This window comes from Octopus bimaculoides, chromosome 4 (assembly GCF_001194135.2).
Source record: "Octopus bimaculoides isolate UCB-OBI-ISO-001 chromosome 4, ASM119413v2, whole genome shotgun sequence".
In the NCBI taxonomy this organism is placed as follows: Eukaryota; Metazoa; Mollusca; class Cephalopoda; order Octopoda; family Octopodidae; genus Octopus; species Octopus bimaculoides.
The window spans coordinates 90,810,470-90,829,854 of NC_068984.1; the positions used below are offsets into that span (position 1 = coordinate 90,810,470).

At 34.5% G+C, this 19,385-nt stretch overlaps 1 protein-coding gene across 12 annotated transcripts in view; it reads right to left on the bottom strand.

Annotated features, from left to right (window-relative positions):
* Positions 1 to 19,385, bottom strand: part of LOC106883142 (6-phosphofructo-2-kinase/fructose-2,6-bisphosphatase) — a 160,856-nt gene that overhangs the window by 55,844 nt on the left and 85,627 nt on the right. For all 12 annotated transcript variants that reach the window (XR_008263976.1, XR_008263975.1, XM_052967237.1 and 9 more), the window contains 7 exons: positions 17,916 to 18,099; positions 9,798 to 9,871; positions 7,116 to 7,187; positions 6,381 to 6,527; positions 5,834 to 5,938; positions 2,367 to 2,408; positions 1,902 to 1,989 (listed from right to left, as the gene is read on the bottom strand). Coding sequence is in view for 10 of the 12 variants with exons in the window: in XM_052967237.1 (XP_052823197.1) it covers positions 1,902 to 1,989; positions 2,367 to 2,408; positions 5,834 to 5,938; positions 6,381 to 6,527; positions 7,116 to 7,187; positions 9,798 to 9,871; positions 17,916 to 18,099 (712 nt within the window). In the remaining 2 variants the exon portion in view is untranslated. The remainder of the gene's footprint in view (positions 1 to 1,901; positions 1,990 to 2,366; positions 2,409 to 5,833; positions 5,939 to 6,380; positions 6,528 to 7,115; positions 7,188 to 9,797; positions 9,872 to 17,915; positions 18,100 to 19,385) is intronic.

The following is a 19,385-nucleotide window of genomic DNA, read 5'->3' on the forward strand; positions in this document are numbered from 1 at the left end:
ATATATATAATGATAATAATATTAGGGATAAAAATCCAAATTTACAGGTAAAAACTCAATTAAGTTCAATTTATCAAAAATTAAAATTAAATTAAGTTTCACAGTATATAATATATATATATTTATAATTTAGAGAAAAGAACCAAAGTTCATGAAAATCCACACTTAAAAATTTTCAGTGGTAACAATGGTTATATATATGCACACACAGACACATTATGCTGATTGCTCCATCTTGTCAGAAACGTGTCATCCATTCACTGAACCCTGTACAAACACTTGTAGGCAGGTGGCTCTTCAGCTCAGTTTCCCGTCTGCCAGTACATTCATAGATGCAACACTTGAACTGTCTGTCTTCTGGCATCACTGGCTGAGTTCAGACTTCCTGTATTTTACCATGCCTAATCAGGCTGCCAGCTGACTTGCAAATTAATCCACACTCTTTACAAATGTGCTGCAAATGACATAGCAGCAAAACCATCTCACAAGCTGCTTGATTTCTCCCTGATTCATTTAAGTTTAGGTGGTCAAGTAATACAGCTGTTGAGAGAAGAAATCGTTGACACAAACTGTACTTCAATTCCAGCTGGATTCCTACCTGAGTTTTGCTTACTGAGTAATTTTAAAGCTTTGGATATAGATGCGGATAACTGAGAAGCATCTGAAATTGTCTTATATAGCATCCTGAACTTGCTTCCTTGGTTTATGGAGTGGCATTTTACCTCTGGTCAGCTCCTGTTTAAGCATCATTCCATCCTCCATTCTGACAACATGACCAGCCCAACACATCCAATTCAAAATTATTCTTTACTCGAAATTGGTGAAGCTCACTTAAGTATAAGAGCATCAGGTGTGTAAGAGGACCATTTGATGCTCAGAATGTGTTGGATACACTACCAATGTAAATAGACACAAACACACACACAATATATACATGCTGTGGGCATAGTTGTGTGCTTAAGTCTGCTTTGCAACCACATGGTTTTGCATTCAGTCCCACCATGCATCTTCGGCCAATGTCTTCTACTATAACTCCAGGCTGGCCAAAGCCTTGAGAGTGAATTTGGTAGACAGAATCTGGCCCACACAAGCTTGCAAATGCAAACATTAAAATAATGATGATGTGAATATGATGACTATATGTACATATATATTTGTACACACATCACACATTTTATTAAATCTGGAAAAATTTTCACAAACTGTCATTCAGAATTTCACATTACCATTTGTTGGACAGATGTGAACAAATTCTTTTATTCTTTTGTTTCAGTCATTTGACTGCGGCCATGCTGGAGCACTACCTTTATTGATATATATATATATATATATATATATATATATATATTGTTTTAGATCCACTTTTCACTGCTAGAATGTGAGAATAAGATTGTTGTAAAATTTCCAGTTATGAACAAATAGGAAAGTCTTTTATAAACAATGCTGAAGAAAATAATTGTAACTTTCAATCTATATCTCACATAAACTTCACAGTGCAAGAATACAAGTTCACAAAATTAGTACTAATAAAGATGTTTCCTTTTTATTTATAAAGTGACAGCAGCTACTGAAATATCATTGTATATAGAATCAGTAATAAGATGAAATATTACTTTGAAAGAAAATGACATTTATTTCATTACGACTTTCTTTAAAACATTTCAAAGAACAAGTAAAAATTATACACAGGTAAAATCAAATTAAATAAGAGTTATTCATATTAGAAAGGAAAATAAAATTATAATGACAAATTAATGAATAGAACTTGCAAAAAGCATATTCTGAAATTATGACAATATCTCCGTGGAAGCAGACACACATACATACACACACACACAAAACTGAAAGCAAAACAATCTTTTGATGTAAAGTTAATAATTATAACAAAATTCTAAACTCACCAGAATTTTTGTCTTGGAAGTATGCAAGCAGACATCTGGCAACTGCTTGGTGACAAATTACCATAACATTTTCTTGTCGTTCAAGCTCCTATATATAAATTACCAAATGAATTATATCACCAGAGAACTTTTATTCATTTAGAAACATCAACATATATATGCATAAAAAGCCTATGATGCTACCAATCAAAAATAAACTATATTTGTTAATTTGATAAATTTTTCCTATCCAACTTTATACTAATTTGAATATTTGTCTCAATAAACCAAAATATTTTCAACATAAATTTACTAAATAATTCATTCAAATGAAAGAATGGTATTTTGTTTTCAGAAAAGAGAAAAAAAATTCATAGAAAAAGATTTGTTTCACAAAGGGCTGGTAAGATGAATCATATTTATACTCATTTAATATTAAGTAGCTCAAAGGTTCACATTTTAAGTTAAAAGAATTGACAAACTTACCATAATAACAGGTTCTAACCGTGCAACTAAATCTTGGTAAGACTGAAAATAAAATTGAAATGATTGGTAAACCATTAGCTTAATTCCAAAAAGAAGCTATAAGGAAGATTATTATTAAAATATTGATTTATTTTGCAAACATACAAAATCAAATAGTACTTGCCCGAAAGTGAGAAATTTAAAGCACAGGTAAAATTTATCTCAGAACTTAAAAGAATAGAACAATACTTCTATAGCAAGATGGCTTTTCTTTTTTTTTTTTTTTTTACCAGCTTACAATCCTGGATAATGTGACCTTATTGATAACAATAATATTGACAGCATATGTATGCAAAATATAGAAGAGCAAAAGAACAGACAAAGGAAAGTTGTGACAGTCAAGCTTTCTGCATAAACATTATCAAGGTATTGTCCAATTTTAATGCTATCAATAAATAGTTGCATTTCATCATCTGGGTTGAAAAGGTGACTGTGACCTTAAAACAAGTCATTTTTAGGTCAAAGATTATAAAAAGGTTGAAACCAGTCTGTGCTTCATTAATATCATCATGTTATGCCTGGTTTCTATATACATGTGTAGCAATAACTCCTGAAACATGTATATACCCCTGTTACCTATTTTTCTATATTTGGCTTCATTCTTTACATAGACATATTCATATATGAAATGTCACAACTTTCAGTGCTAGCTCTAAATTCTATAGAAAATCTGCAGAGATAAATTGAAAAATGAAAGCAGTGAACCCTAACACAAAATATGACACAGTATTGACTTATAAACCTTCAATACACTTGGTAGTATATTATGGTTGCAAAACAACATACGGTGTCCCTATCAGCAATTCATGGCACGAGCTTCGTTGTCACCAATGCTGCCTGACTGGCTCCCATGCCAGTGGCATGTAAAAAGCACCATTTGAGCATGGTCGATGCCAGTACCGCCTGACTGGCCCTCATGCCAGTGGCACGTAAAAAGCACCTACTACAATCTCGGAGTGGTTAGCGTTAGGAAGGGCGTCTAGCTGTAGAAACCTTGCCAGATCAGATTGGAGCCTGGTGTAGCCTTCTGGCTTGCCAGTCCTCAGTCAAACCGCCCAACCCATGCCAGTATGGAAAGCAGACATTAAACAATGATGATGATGATGGTGGTGATGATGATGATGGTGGTGATGATGATGATGAACAAGTTGCCAGGAATGTGTTTAATATGGAAATTGGGCAATCCAATTGTGTTACACCACTAAACTTAGTGGCTATTTAAGCAATGTATCTGTGGAAAGTTAGTGAATTGTGGTGCTGAAAAAGGAGTAGTAATACCTGAAAAATGCATATCCACCCATTACTTACTTTTCTGTTTTTGATTGCATTGTTTACATAGACGTATTTGTATACAAAATGTTTTAACTTTCAGTGCTGCCTCTAAATTCTACAGAATATCTGTAGAGATAACTTTAAAAAATGAAAACAACACATTGCTAACACAATGTAGGACACATTATTGACTCATAAACCTTTAATATACAAGGTAGCATTAAGGTGGTAAGTTGGCAGAATCATTAACATGCCAGGCAAAATGTTTAGCAACATTTCATCTCTCTTTATGTTCAGAGTTCAAATGCCACTGGGGTTAACTTTGCCTTTCATCCTTTCAGGGTCAATAAAATATGTACCAGTTGAACACAGGGGTTGATGTAATCGACTTAACCCCTCCTCTGAAATTGCTGGTCTTGTGCCAAAATTTGACTGCAAAATCGCAGTCGTGGCAGATACCAGAGTCATGCAAATGGTACCTGTGCTGGTGGCACATAAAAGCACCCATTACACTCTCAGAGTGGTTGGTGTTAGGAAGGGCATCCAGCTGTAGAAAACTGCGCCAAATCAGACTGGAGCCTAGCACAGCCTTCCAGTGAGCCAGCCAAACCATCCAACCCATGCCAGCATGGACAATGGATGTTAAATGATGATGATGATGATGATGATGGTGGTATCATGTCCCAAAATTTCAGGATTTATTTAGTTCTATACCTACTACATATGTGCTAAAATGCAAGTCCCTGTCGTCTGTACTTTTGGATTTAGCTAGGTCTGGAAACACAACAAAATGAACCAAATGGGCATTGCATAAATATTTTTAAAATAGCAAAAAAAGGAGTTTTCTTTCAAAGAACCTTAAAAAAAAAAGAAGGCAACTGCTATACCATAGACACTATTAATTTGTGTAATTTGAAGGTAATTATCACCTCAGTTTCAAAAATATAACATCACAAATATGGTTAATTATTCATTTAAGCCAATTAGGTTAGATTTTAACCAACTTGCTGACCATTCAAATTGTCATATTTACTAAAAATTTCACAAATGAGGTATGAAAAGTACAGTAGAAATTAGATTTAAATATTTTCAAAAATTCATAGTGATATCTAAATGTACTCTAACCTCTCACCTGGGAGAAAGTCACTTCCCACAGTTCCACTCTCTCTCCCAGCTGAGAGGTCTTTAAGTCACAAGTTACTTGGTGCCCCTACTGGTGTGTCTGCCATGTAAAAAGCTCCTAGTGCCACATATAAAGCACCTAGTACACTGTAAAGTAGCTAGCATTGAGAAGGGCATTCACCTGTAGAAATCATGCCAAAGCAGACAATGGAACCTGGTGCAGCTCTCTGAACTACAGCTCCTGTCAAACCATCTAACCCATGCCAGCATGGAAGATGGATATTAGATGATGATGATGATGATAATGAAGATAAAAATGTACCCCCACATCTCCCTCTTTGCCACTCCTACACCTTGCACATCCCCCTTATGTTTTGATCTATCCTCTTTCCTGAGTCACTTTTATCACTCTTACCTTTTCCCCCACTCTCCAGACTGATAATACCCACCAACTGCACGTCCACCCTTGCATGTCATTCAATACATTCACCACTACCTACATCTCTAACCATCAGCTACTCTCTCCTCTCTCCACCTGATCCATTGACTGCATCCTCTCTTTTGCTCGCCTCCTGGTACTTTGAGAGCTTACTCTGACACCCCACCACTACCATCTTTATCTTTTCCCTTACTACTAGTCACCCTTATATAATGTGAGGTAGCCATGTACCTCCACTATAGCAAGACATCTGTGCTTGTCCTATCATACTTAGCCTCTCAGGACCTGGCATAAAGCTGCCTACCTCTCCCTAATCATGAGAACATTTCTTCCTCACTTTCCATCCTTTTTACCTTGCAACTTACTTGGCAACCTCACTAGTGTCATTAGCATAAAAAAACGCACCTAGTATACACTGTAAGGTGGTTGACATTAGGAAAGGCATCCAGCCCTAGAAAACATGCTGAAGCCAATATTGGAGACATAGAGTAGCCCTGCAGCTTGTTGGATCCTGTTAAACCATCTAACCTATACCAGCAGTGAAAAACAGACATTGAATGCATATGTGTGTGTGTATGTGTACGCAGAGACTTACTTCACCACCGGGATATCTGTAATGGAATTTGTCTTGGTCTCTGAGGGCAAATTCATCTGGATGCTTTTCATGAATTTCTTCATATGTCATGCCTTCACAGATGCCCTATAAATAACAGAAAAAGTATCTTGAATATGTTGGTGCATGAGACAACTTAGATATAACATGAAAACAAAAACAAACAAAAATTTCGAAATCCTTATTTTATACCAGTTTTGCCTTATAAAAACAAATTTCATATTACCCCTACAGTTTCTTACAGATTATCTTCATCTTAATCCTAGCTTTCAAGATTTTTGAGATTTAGACACTGAAGCTTGAATTATATCAATAAAATGGCATACCATTCGTAAACCATCATTTAAAAAATATCTTGTTAAATGCTGCCTTATTTAATGGAATAACGAATTTTGTAATAATGTGAAGGAACATTATATATAATTATACAAAAGTTTTGATTAATTTTATAGATTTCAAATTAGTCTACGGTGAAATTTGAAACCATAACATAAATAAATAAAAGTAAAATTAAAAATATAAGACTTACAGCATCAATTTCATTTAAAGTTTTCCAGTGCTCTGTAGGACTATCAATATACTGAGCAGTTTGCTTTGTCCTTTTCATTTCACTTGTCCATACCTTAAGATCTTGGATATTTTCATTCTTCACAAACTCAGATAATGATCTAGCATACTGAAAGTAAATAAATCAACAGGTTTAGTAAATGAGAAACTTTTTTAAAAGCCACAAAAACTAACAGTATAATGCTAAATGTTTTTCTTAGCAGAGAAGGTCTAATAAAACCAAAATATAATATCAGGTGTTATCAGATTTAACAAAGATCAGACTCACTCCCTATTGCATGTTCTCCATTCAATCTTTAATCAATTTAAATTTCAGTTGCCTTCTTTGCTTTCATAGGAATTAAAGAAAGATAATTCCTTATTGCTAATGACTGGTCATTATGTTTTATTTCAGTTGGTTAAAAATCCTTTTCAGCTCACTAAGTTAGTTTGCACATAACTAACTTAGTATACAGGATCAAATCTCAGGACTGTAATAATCCGTATTAAAAATATGTCTAAAATTACTTTTACACTCATCTCGCCACATAACTTTTGAAGTAACTAAGAAATAAAGTTCTAGAAGTTGAAATAACTCAAGGCTATTATATTACGTAATACTGCAAGTCATATTTAATCATAATTTAAAATTAACACAACAAATTCAGTCTTGTTAATGTAGCCTCATTCAAATAGCTTTGGAAGCAATTCTTCAAACCTGCCATCCACGGTCAGAGAGATCACTATCACCACCAATCTTCCCTTCCAGATTCATCAAACTTTCTCCATGCTGAAAAACGAAATAAAAATAAAAGTTTAAAATAATTTCCATTTTATTTTAATATAATTTTTCCACAACAGGATTAATTAAGCAAAGATTGTTTGCCAACATAACATGGCAGTCATGGGTTAGGACGAATGTTGCTGTAATTTAGCCCCAAGAGACATTGTCTCCAGCTGGCTATATAACACAATCTGTGTCCTTATAGACGCAGATTTTGTTATATAGCCAGCTGGAGACGATGTCTCCTGGTGCTAAATTACAGCAACATTTGTCCTAAACCAGGACTGCCATGTTATGTTGGCAAACAATCTTTACTACAAAGTACTGTTGCTGAATATCTCTCGTTGTGAGATTTAAAAATAGTAATTTTCTAATTTATAGATCAATGACTAGTTGTCACTTTGAAGACTATATATTTTGAACGAGAATTTGGCAGTGCCACCTCAAGCCGAACAACATCTTTTGTTGTTTTTAGAAAAACTAGCCGAATTTTTTGCGCGAGGCCACCATTGTTGGGTGGTAGTGAATAAGTGAGAAAAATGAGAAGTTATGCAGAAGCTACTGGAGGTCAAGTTCCTCTACACCCATGTATGCTGAAACGGGAGATGTTGTAGTGGAATGGAGAGCTGATAAAGAAATATAGTAGTATGGTAGAGAAGGAAAGGTCAAATATAAAAATGACCCTGCCAGAGGAGGAAAAAGTGAAAATGGGAAAGTAGACGGTCATATTCAGAACATCTTTGAATAAAAATAGAAGAATTCAACACATTCCCCAGGAAGAAATAGAAGAAATTTTGGAAGAACATATAGGAGACAGCATAGTGTTCTTTATGAGAGGAAAGAGATATGCATCTATAGTGGTAACCTTTATATCAGAAGAGGAGGTGGAAAAAAACCTCCAACAGAATGATACAGGGAGAAAAATGGACTTTGATGCCAAACTGTTTGGACAAAAGAATTGTCAGAATTAGGGTGGGAAGAATCCTACTGTGGATAGATCCAGAGTGGATAATAGCCACAATTTTTTATTCAGAGATAAGGAAGTAAAGCGAAGACGTGAAGATGGGCATGATAAGCTGAACCCAACAAGTGAAGTTGTGGGGCTACAGATTAGAGATAATTTGTGCAGTGAGCCCAAAATATAACAACGAAATACCTGAAACTTTAGAGCTACCAAATGAAGAAAAGCTGAAGATAATGTTGGAGGGGAGACCCCCAAAGTGTTACGAATGTGGTGAAAGAAGGCACTTGAGAAAGAAATGCCCTAGAGCAGCAGTGGAAATTGTAGAGGAGAGTATTCAGGAGAATATAATGGTGGAGAAACAGTAGAAACAGATAACAGAACAAGACAGGAATTTTGTGGGGGGTGAAAGCAAGAAAAAGAGAGAGGAGGAAGTCACCAACAATAGTGGAATTGAAGAAGTACAAAGCAATGGAAGAGGTAATCCAACCTACGATGAGAAACGGGGAAGATTTACCAGTAGGATCACCAGTAAAGGACTTGCAAGTACATAAACATTCAAACCCAGAGACACACAATCGCACAGATATGCAAAAGCACAGAAGTGTAGATAAACAGAAACAAGATAACTCAGAATTACGGAAACCTAAAAACAGACGAAACACAGAGAATTAGAGGCAAATGAACACGCAGACACAATTACAAGAATTACAGAAATACAGAGACAGAAAACAAACACACAAGACACAAACAGAAGTAAGGTTTTTAATGAAATAGGACACCGAAAAGTTAAAAGAGTTTCAAAAGTGAAAGACATTATGAAAGAGTTCATATGTGAGGCTCAACATCCACTGGGTGGATGTTGAACCTCGCACCTCTGTGGTGAATTATGTGGATAAAAAGGAGAAGATGAAATGGTAAGTCGTGATTTATTTTAAAGACTGTGAAAGACATTTTGTTAAACTTTTTGTTTAAAAAAAAAAGAAGGAAAATAAGTAAATCCTGTAACTATTGAATGAACATTTGTTTAAAATGTTTTACAATTGTAAAGTGAAAACGAAAAGGGAAGTCGCGGTTTTGCCTCGCAGCGGGGCTGGAAATTGTTATTTAAAATGTAAAGTTTTAAAGGAAAAAGGAATTTACGGTTTCATCTCGGAGCACGATTTAATTCATTTTACATTCATCCTTTCATGTGTTTTTTGTTCCCACATGTCTGTGTATGTTCCCTCTGTGTTTAGGCATTGTGCCTGTAATAAAGAATAAACCTCTAGCCGAACAGTTATTGTGCTGATGAAGGGAAATAACCTGGAAATCACAATACACAGATATTGTTTTGAGCTGAGTGGGGGTGCTAGATTCCCTTGTTCGAAAATATAAGGACACAGATCGTGTTGTATAGCCAGCAGGAGACGATGTCTCCTAGGGCTAAATTACAGCAACATTCATCCTAAACCAGGACTGCCATGTTATGTTGGCAAACAATCTTTACTACAAAGTACTGTTGCTGAATATCTCTTGTTGTGAGATTTAAAAATAGTAATTTTCTAGGATTAATTAAGCATAATATTCTGATACGAAATAATATATTGGAATCATTGACCAAGATATTTGCATATCATTTTAGCATTAAGGACAAGAAGATTATATTTACAAACCCTAGTGAGGTAAATTGTTCTTGGAAGGACATGAATATTCATGAGGTAGTATACAACACGGCTTTGAAGATGTCCTGAAAATATGAACAAAGTAATTCATGTTAATTAGAAATACTAAAATAATTAAATCAGTATGTATTGTGGTTTAGTTGGCAAAGTAAAAAAAACGAATTTATATAAGACTTAGAATTGAGTTGACCTATTCAAAACTATCTATAATTCTATGATACAAAACTTCCAGTTCTAAAATTTAACATAAATTAATACTGGCTTTCATAATTCTCTGCAAAAAATATTTGGTAAACTTATGTTCCAAGCACCAGTTTAATACTATTAAATATTTATTTTAGTAATTTCTCCAAATCCTTGATTGTTTTTAAATTCAAAAAATACAGGCTGTATGTTACCCTAATGTGGAAATAAAAGGGTTAAATAACATTCTTTTTTATTTTCTTCCTTGTTTAAGTCATTGAGTTTTAGTCACTAATATCAAGCCCAGTACTTATAATGTTCCTAATTGAGAGTATATATATATTTGTTTAAATGACTAAAAATATCTACATTAACGGCCAGAACCCCCCCGGGCCATATTGCTATAATTTTGCAATGAAACTTGAAAATCTTTTGTAAACTTAAACCTAGAAAAAATACTGATTTCTAACAAAAAATTTTCATTTTCTAGACTCTCAGAAGGGTGAAAGATGAAAACAAGTTTGGTGGGAACTGAATTCAAGAACATGTTACTGAGTTGGATTTTATATTAAAAAGATTAAATGAAGAAACAATAATAAGAGAAATAGTTGATTGATTGATTTCCAACACAATGATTGATGTTGCAAAAACTATATCTATGACAGCTTACATGTTAGAATAAAAAAACACAAGTCTAAGCTGTTGCTGAAAGTATATTAGGCCCAAATATTCCCTGGAGAACTGCTCTTATTTTTGTGATGGTACATCTCTTTTGACCACTGGTATTGTTTATAATACTCAGAGGACATTTTTTTTTGACACCTTTCAAGTGCTAGTCCAGTAATATAGAATGTTGTCAGTGTTACTTTTATAATTATTAGGTCGTCCGGTAAGTTCTGAGCGTTTTTAAGCTAAATCTTTTAACGCCTCATTGAACACACCTGAAACATAACACAGTTAAAACTTTGGTGTTGCTTGAAGTGGTAGTGCATCTCTTCTTTGCTCCTGACTAAAAATCGATTTATCTTTCATTCCAGTTACACTTTATTTGAAATGGATAACTAAAAATTTCATATTCGCATTATAATGCTTTTCTTTTTTAAAAAAGGAGAAAATGCTGCAAAGATTTGCAAAAACATTTGTGAAGTTTATCGTGATGATGCTGGAGGTGGTTTGCAAAATTTAAAGTTGGAGAGTTTAGCTTGGAGGATGAGTCACAGTGGAAGACCTTCAAAATTGGATGAAGATGTTTTGAAGGCAAAAATCAAAGAAAACTCAAATATCCTGACTAAAGAACTTGCAGAGAAGTTGGATGTTCTAAAAGTACAGCTCATGAACACCTAGTGAAGCTAGGATACATTTCTTGCTATAATGTATGGATCCCTCACAAACTCTCAGAACTGGTATTCCGTTTGTGATATTCTTTTGAAATGGAATGAAAGCATGCCTTTTTTAAACAACTTGTGACTGGAAACAAAAAATGGATTGTGTATGAAAATGTAGTGTGAAAAAGATCCTGGAGTTTGCATAAGGATTCCCCAAAACAGCAACCAAAGACAAATATCCACTCCAAAAACAGTTATGCTTTGTGTTTGGTGGGATCATAAAGGCATTATTTATCATGAACTTCTCCCACAAAGCCAGACCATTAATTCTGATGTGTACTGTCATCAGCTAGCCAATATGAACCAGATAAAAAAAAAAATCAAAAAATTAAGGCCCAAGATTACCAATGGGAAAGGGGTAGTGTTCCAACAAGACAATGCCTGACCACATGTGTCTTTGGTTACCCAAACAAAGTTACATGAACTTGGCTGGGATCTCTTACCCCATCCACCATATTCTCCTGATATTGTGCCATCCGACTACCACTTGTTTTTGTCTCTACAGAACTCATTGCAAGGAAAAACTTAACAATTTACATGGAGTCAAAATTTATCTAGGTAACTCGTTTTTTTCAAAACCAGTCAAATTTTATTCTGATAAAATATTTAAATTGCCTGAGGTCATTAATAATAATGGAAATTATTTCTTTGAATAAAATTTATTGAAAGGTCAATTATTCAAATTCTTTTTTTGCATATTAAAAAATGCTCAGAACTTTCTGGACAACCTAATACAATAGCACTTTTCTCTCTCCTCTCAATCCCACATAAACATTGCAAAACTCTTTCTATTGTGCACATTACTGATAAATATTAAGCTAGAAAGAAAGTCCTGTCATATTTAGTAAAATAAGCATTGACTTTTTGCTAATGTATTTTCCTTTCTTTGAAGATTACTTTATACTATAGTGGTTAAATTCATATCAATTTTTACCCTTTTAAAATGAATTTAGGTCAGACCCATATCAAACAAATGCATGCAATGTGAATTCAAAAGGATGTCTTTAGCAATGGAAGCAGCTACAAATATTTGTTCTGTCTATGGAAATGAAGTTTTACATATTTGGACATGCTAGTAAAGGTTTGGTCAGTTTTGCTTAGGAAGTTTTTCCCTTGCAGATTTTTCTGGATCTGGATGACCAAGTTCTGTCAATAATGAGCTTTTGAAGACTGTATTTGAGGAAAATCCAAAGCAAACTGCACCAGAATTAGCAAAGTATTTCAATACAAGTCACATGTTGATCATAAAATACCATGAACTAGGAAAAGTGTCTACATTTGGTCAGTGAGTTCCTCATCATCTGATTACTTCTCAGCTTAATCAAAGAGTTGCTCTCTACTTGTCACTAAAGAGTTGACTTGCTACGGAACCTTTCCTGGGTAGAATCGTCACATGTGATGAAAAGCATGTTTTCTATAATCATATCCAATGAAAACAATAATAGTCAGCACCTGATTAAAAAAAAGAATTCATCCCTAAACCAGGACTGCAACTGGAAAAAGTTATGCTCTGTTTTTGATGGGACAAAGGGTGTTGCCTATCATGAAGTGTTAAATGAAAACAAAACATTGTAGAGAAGTATTGACAATAAAAGACAATGCAAAAAAATTTTCAGAAAAAGTGCCCAGCATTGGTCAATAGTAAAGGGTGTTGCTCTTACATGATAGTGCAAGACCATATATTGCCCAAGTCACTCAGGAAAAGGTTATGGTACAAAAAATGGAAGTTTTGCCATATCCTTTTTACTCTCCTGACCTTGCTCAATTTGACTATTATCTTTTCAAATCATTGCAATATTATTTAGCAGAAAAACAGTTAAAAATAGGCCTGAATGATTCTTTGCTTCAAAACCTGAAGAACTTTATGTCCAGAGGTTCAACAATTTGCCAAATAGCTTGGACAATGTTATCAATAATGAAGAGAAAAATATCTTGATCAAATATATCAACTAAGATCAAAGAAACATTTTTTCTTCCTCTTGAAATGTAACAGGAGTTTCTTTCCAACCTAATACTAACTTCAATTCTTTGAAGCTCCATATAGATTCTCCTCAATCTCTTTTATTCCCACTAACCTTTCCAATTACGATTTCAATGGCAATGCTCTCCACATGGACATCAGTAAAACAAAATTCAAATTTGAAATAACTCCAAAATAATTAGGCCCCTGCTGATATTAAGAGACTAGGAGTGGTGAACGATAAGTGAAGAATAGCAGAAATGGCAAAGTAACACTAAATGTCTTGCAAGATTTAGCTACATCCCCTTACAATGAAATCCTGCATTGATTTACTTGGTTTTTTAGTTTCTGAGGTCAATGAAACTAGTACTAGTCAAGTACTGACAGTCAATAAACACTCCACCTAAAGATTGTGGATTGCCAATATTAGAAATTACCATTATTCAATCAACTAGTGCATAAACAGCACATATACTGAATCTACTAAGGTGAAGTTCTAACAACTGATGTTAATTTTGGACGCATCCTTATTATTATTTGTAGTTGCAAAAACAAGGATTTTAAGATACTGTATAAACACGCTACACTTGTAGCAAGTCTGGCAATCAGCCAAAGAGTTTCAACAACAAATTAACATTTACACATGCAATCCTTTCATATCATAGCCAACATTACTATCAGTTTCAGCAGTTTATATGAACTACTTCCCAAGTTTAGAAGTTTTCAAATTCTGCAGCATGTTCATTTTCTCAAGATATACATTAATGTTACTCACTAAAAATTTATTTTTACATGTCTCAGCCCAAAAGCTGTGGCCATACTGGGGCACTGCCAATCTCCTCATCTTTTCAATAGCCATTCTCATGTGGTTGGGCTTTTAGTGGAGGAAGGAGTTTGTTATTGCTGCCCTCTTTTGAGTTTCTTGTCATGATGTAGGTTCATCTGGGATCTTGGAGAGCAGAAGATCAAGTTGCTTCTTGAAAATAATTGCCCCCACTCCATGTAGATCTCTCAGGTTTTTTTGGTAAGGTTTAGTGCCAACCCCTCTAGGATCCTCCATAAGTATATCACAGCATATCTCTCCAGGAAGTAGAGTTGTAAACCTTTCAGTCTCTCCCAGTAGCCCAACTTCCTGATGTAGCACCACTGAACTGCTTCAAGTTCAGCAATTAATTTGACATTATAGGGTGACCATAAAAGAGAGCAGTAGTCCAGATGACTGAAAATAAATGTCCTCCATATAGGACCAGCAGAATTTCCTGCTCCCTTCTTCTGAAAGTTCTCAGAATCTATCCAGCAATTCACTGGCACACAAACACCATCTTGGTGATATGTACATGGAATGAGGCACCGTTGCTCATATCAATTCCTAGGTCATACACTGTATTTGACTCTGGGGTTACTTCTCCCTTTGGTTCAAAGTATCTCTGTTGCAGTGTGTTAGCAAAATCGGGCTGACAATGAAGGGCTTGAAATTTTCCTGCATTAGATTGCATGTTGTCTTCTTCAGCCCATTTATTTATGGCATCTAGGTCATTCTGTAGACAATTAGCATCAAGAAAGTCCTTGACTGCTTGTGCTACTTTTGTATCGTCAGCATAGCTAGTAGGTGTGGCTGACTGTGATGACATGTCCGAGAGAGCAACCACAAACAGTAGCAATCCCAGGACAGTTGCTTGAAGCACCCCACTCACTATTTATGCCTCTTTAGAGGCCAGCATTGTCTTCCACAGCTGAGCTTCTGTTTTTTTTTTAAAGAAGTCATGTAACCACTCTCCCAGTTTCCTAACTATACTGAGTCCTTGTAACTTGTGACATATCATCTTCTGATCAGCCTTATTAAAAGCTGTTGCAAAATCAAGATATATCACATCCACATTTGAGTGATTTATAAGTTGTTTCAACACTCAACAATAATGCTGCAGAAGCTGTGTAAGCCATACTAGGTCTCAGGGAGCAAGCCATTATCTTTTAGGAATGTGATCAGCTTCCTCCTGACAATTTGTTCCTTGGCTTTGCTGACCTGAGAGGTTAGAGAGACAGGCCTATAATGCTTAGCACCTGCTCTGCTTCCTTCTTTAAGGATAGGACATATGCTTTCCTTTAGCTTTCGGGGAAAGTCTGCTACTTGCAAGGAAGCTTTGAAAGAAGATCTGCAGTGGTTTTGCTAAAGCCCTTTGCGTTTCTTTAGAAGGACTGATGGGAAACTATCAGGGCTCATGGCTGAGTTTAAGCTCATTTTATCAATGAGCTGATATTACATCAGTTTCTTCTCTTTTGATATAATCAATACTTCTCATCCCTTCATGTAGAACTGTGATGTCAATGAACTCATCATAGTTATTTGCAAGTGTCCCAATGGTGATGTGAAGATACTTCCATATTGCACATTCAGTATTTCACTCATTTTTGGGGGGGTCCACAATCAGTGAACCATTTTTTCGAACAGTAGCCCTGTCTTGTACCATGCTGAAGCAGACAGCTTTTGGAAATCTATAGAAGGCTTTAGGCTTTGTCTTTACATTTTTTGCAGCCCTGGCTTGTTTTTCTGCCCTTTCCTTTTCATGGGAGTATTTGAGTTCACTTTCAATTTCAAACAGTGTTTGAGATAGTATTCTTTACTATCCTTTAGTGGCTCATTCAGATGATTTGAGATCTTTGCTCATTGTCTCATTAGAATTTTCTTAACCCTGGGAATTATGTTCACAATTTATTTTCATTTAACCAATATACATAATATCGGGTCATCCCATTAATAATGTGGCTTTTTTTATACTTCTTTTATTTTTCAAAATTAAGATAAACAAAATTCCTTTTTTTAAAATCTAAAATATACTATCCTTCATTTTCTACAATGATCTTTCATCTATCTAGTAGACTTACAAGGCCTCTCTTTCAAAATTCACTTGTCCTTGATGAAAAATACTCCTCCAGTACTGTTCAGACCTCGTCTACAGAATTCATATTTTTTCTGTCTAAATGATTTTGAAGACTGTGGAATAAATGATAATCAGATGGGGCAATGTCCAGCAAATATGGTGGGTGGAGTATTGTTTCCCATTCAAACTGCTCCAGGCTTTGGAATGTCATCCTCGCTGTATGTTGTCGAGCATTATCTTGATAGAACACCTTTTTGTCTTGAAACCGAAGGTCATTTTTCTTCTAGCACTGAGCTTAAGCCGCTCAAGCTGCTCGCAGTAGATCTCCTTTGTCATCATTTGGTTTGGGTTTAAAACTTCAAAGTGGACAAAACCTTTCATATCCCACCAAACAGATAACAACACCTTACGTGGGTAAAGATCTTCTTTAGCCTGGGAGTGCCAGTGTTTCTCCTTTTCTTACCCACTCTTTGGCACTTGACATTTTTATAGAGAACCCATTTCTCTTCACCAGTCACTATCCGGTCCAAAAAAGGTTCATTCATGAGATGTGACAGCAGAGAAGAGCACACATTCACTCTTTGCATGCGATTAGACTTGGAAAGTTTGTGAGGAGCCCATTGACCTAATTTGCTGACTTTTCTGATGGCACACAGGTGTTGATGAATGGTTGAATGACCAAAGCCAAGCTTCTCTGCTAGTTCCTCAACAGTTACAATGAGATTTTGTTTCACCAGGGTTTGCAGGACATTCTCATCAAGCTCTACAGATCTTCCAGGATGAGGCTCGTCTTCTAGGCTGTAGTTTCTGGCTCGGAATTTCTGGAACCACTGCTGGCACTGGCTTATGCTTATTGTCCAACCTCATATACTGCATTAATATTCCTAACCCTTCCCATTGTGTTATTGCCTCTAGTGAACTCATACTACCTGCTTTTATAGCAAGTTGATGCAGATAGTTTATCCCTTCCCTTTCCAACTTTTAGTTCATGCAATTGAAAAAACCGCATTATTTATGGCACAACCCAATACTTTACTTTACTTTTACTTTCTAATTTAAAGCAAGTAAAAGGAACTCTTCTGACACATGTAATAAATGTACATTTGTTTTCCTTAGAAACATTTTGCATCATAACTATAGTGTGACACAAGATGTTAAAACTGTCAAAAGTTTTTAAGAAGAATAAATGAAAACATTTTTTATCCCTTTGCATTAAAATTTCAAAAATATTTATAACATGTTAAACTCTCTGAATTAAACTATAGCAATATTGTTTCCTTGAATGATTAATTTCAATTAATATTTAACTAAATTTTTCAAGAGTAAATACTTTTGCCAATGACAAATCTAAAGTCAAAAATTTCCTTAGTAAAGGTAAGTACCAAATGTTTTTACTCAGAAATATATTTATTGCCAAAGGAAGTAAAAAAAAAAAATAGTTACAGTAACAAATACACAGAGGTAACCAACATGCCCACAGATCGTGATTCCGACAAAATAAGCTAATAAATTGCTGAATCTTATAACTGCTATAAGAAATGATAATTTTTTTAAAAAGAAAATGAAATAAACTATTTACATATTCATAGAGTTTTTGATGAAGCTAAAATGACATTAGATCAATGGGATCATGATTATAACAGAAAATATTTTACAAATTTATAACAGTTTTAAAATTATAAAGCAAACAAAAAAATTTTACCTGCTAATTTATTTACTAAAAATCGCTCCCCTTGATTAAATATCTGGATAAAAGACATGTTGCGATCATGAATATAGTCTAATTTTTCATACGTCTGGTCATAGTGCTTGATCCGTTGCAAAAAGTCACCTACTGCTTCATTTTTATCCATTCCTATGTAGTCAGGGCTGCAAATCTTGACTTCCTAAACAAACATAAAAGCATAGAAATAACTGTTAAATAGTTAACCCTTTCATTACCAACCAAGCTGAAACCGGCTCTAGCTCTGAATACAAATGTCTTGTTTTCATAAGTTTTTAATTAAAATCTTCCACCAAATCTTAGTCACAATTTATGTTCTTAACACTAGCCGAATGATAACTAAGTTATTTTACTAAATTCTTTGTTATATTTAAAGTAGCTGAAAGAAACACAAAGCATCTCAAAATAAATACAGTAATGAAAGGGTTAAAATTAGAATTTCATTTTCAACATTGTAATCGAAATTGCTTACTTTCTTCTCAACAGTGAAATGCTCAAGTCAACTTGTACTAAAGAAAATCTAGAATATTTCACTGTATAATGACATATTCAAAAGGTAAACATTATGTGAGAGAGAATTTCAGAAGATAAACATTCTTGATATTAAATTTTAATAATATATTTATATGGTGATAATAACTTAGTAAATGAAGCAAGACATGAGTGTGTTTGCATGTGTTCTGCAGCCATCTAGGAATTACATTTTAGATAACAGCCAGTTTATTTAGAGCTGTTTTAACTGAGCTCATAAGAAATTTTGTTTTTTTTAAGTGAAGAAAATGTAAACCAAAAGGGTTTTAAAAAATGAAGTAAGAAGAAAAAAAAGAAAAAAACACAAAAAAGCTATAAAAAAACGAAACAAAAAGAAAGCAAAACAAAAAAACTTCATTTGGCAAAAGTATGGTAGTTTTGATGATGTTGATGTTGATAATATATACACACACACACTCAACAAAAGTATCTTATTGCAGTCAGAATGTTGTTGATAGATGCCAGTAGAAAATAGCAAAGGTTTGAAGACTTTGCTTATATTAAGTAACCCATTTCAAGGTTATACAGGTTACAAGGAAAAAATCTAACAGTCTGTTGTCTGTTATTTGCTTCATATGCAGATCTGTATCATGGTCAAATCAAATGAAGTCAAATCAAGATCAGTAGTTGTCAATTACACAAAAGAATTGCAAAACAAAATTATTAAAAAAACCCATTACTTAGAGAAATGTTTTTATTAGATATATCACTGCATGCATGCGCGCATACACACACAAACACACACACATGCACACATGAGTGCACAGATGTACAATAGATATCATCGTTATTGTTTTAACAAGTACTTTTTTGTATGATGTGAGCTAAAGAAGAAAACTTCTTGAAGCAGTACTCTACTAGATTATTTGTTTGGAGGATATAAGCAACACATATACACACACACACACACACACATAT